The sequence below is a fragment of the Austrofundulus limnaeus genome, unplaced genomic scaffold (assembly GCF_001266775.1).
Source record: "Austrofundulus limnaeus strain Quisiro unplaced genomic scaffold, Austrofundulus_limnaeus-1.0 Scaffold5960, whole genome shotgun sequence".
Lineage (NCBI taxonomy): Eukaryota > Metazoa > Chordata > Actinopteri > Cyprinodontiformes > Rivulidae > Austrofundulus > Austrofundulus limnaeus.
Genome location: NW_013958362.1, coordinates 1,239 through 2,138, shown reverse-complemented (window position 1 = coordinate 2,138; position 900 = coordinate 1,239). Strand labels below are relative to the sequence as shown.

The window sequence follows — 900 nt, the reverse complement described above, 5'->3', positions numbered from 1 at the left end:
CCCTGCTGCTTACAGGCAACACACTTTCTCCTCTTGTCAGTGGCACTCTGAGCATAATATGCTGGCATGCAGATGTCAGAGGGACTGGGTTTTGGAGTGGGAACGGTAACTTTGGACGCCTCCACCAGTTCTTTCATGAGGACCTCTCTGAACTGCTTCTGTGTGAGAGGACTTTCTCCGTTTCCAGCAGCCAACATCTTCAACATGATGAAAGAGTTCACCACAGCAATGTCTATAAAATGGTAAAAAAATGTTTTGTACCACTTCATGGTCTTTCCCCTGACGCTGTAGTACTGGATAAGTGCATCCGAAAAGTCCACTCCTCCCATGAACTTATTGTAGTCCCTCACAGCATCAGGAACAGGAATGTCCTTCACACACCACTGGCCCCCCTCCTTCACCCTCCTCCGCACGGTGGCTCCACTGTAGGCCTTGTGAAACGTGCTGCATGTTGTCACCTCCTTTGTGTCCTTCCACTTCACAAACAGCAGCCCATCTTTCCGCAGCCACCTCATGTCTCCACCTCTCAGCTGATTTTGGCAGGTCGTTTGATGTCGTCTTTGGAAAGCCAATACGGACCTGACGGATGGTCCCACATGCATCAGTATGGCGGGCGGTCAGTTGATGGAGCAGTGCAGGGCTGGTGTAAAAATTATCAACATAAAGATGATAACCTTTGCCCAGAAGACCAAACTCCATCAAGTCCATCACTGATGTCACACTGAGCCCCCCCTGTTGTGCTCTCTCCATCTTTCCCTCATAAACGAAAAAGTTCCATGTGTAGCCACAGGATGAATCAGCCAACACATAAACTTTGTAGCCAAACTTGGTGGGCTTGTCCTTCATGTACTGACGGAACCCTATCCTCGCCTTGCTTGCCACCATGCGTTCATCCACACA

The 900-nt window shown here is 49.6% G+C and overlaps 1 protein-coding gene across 1 annotated transcript; it reads right to left on the bottom strand.

Annotated features, from left to right (window-relative positions):
- LOC106512352 (piggyBac transposable element-derived protein 3) lies at positions 1 to 894 on the bottom strand (the record flags this gene model as incomplete). The annotated part of the gene is given in 1 exon segment (XM_014000988.1): positions 1 to 894. A coding segment is annotated over 1 exon segment (602 nt), but the record flags the coding sequence as incomplete, so codon positions are not given.
- Between the last annotated feature and the right edge of the window lie 6 nt (positions 895 to 900).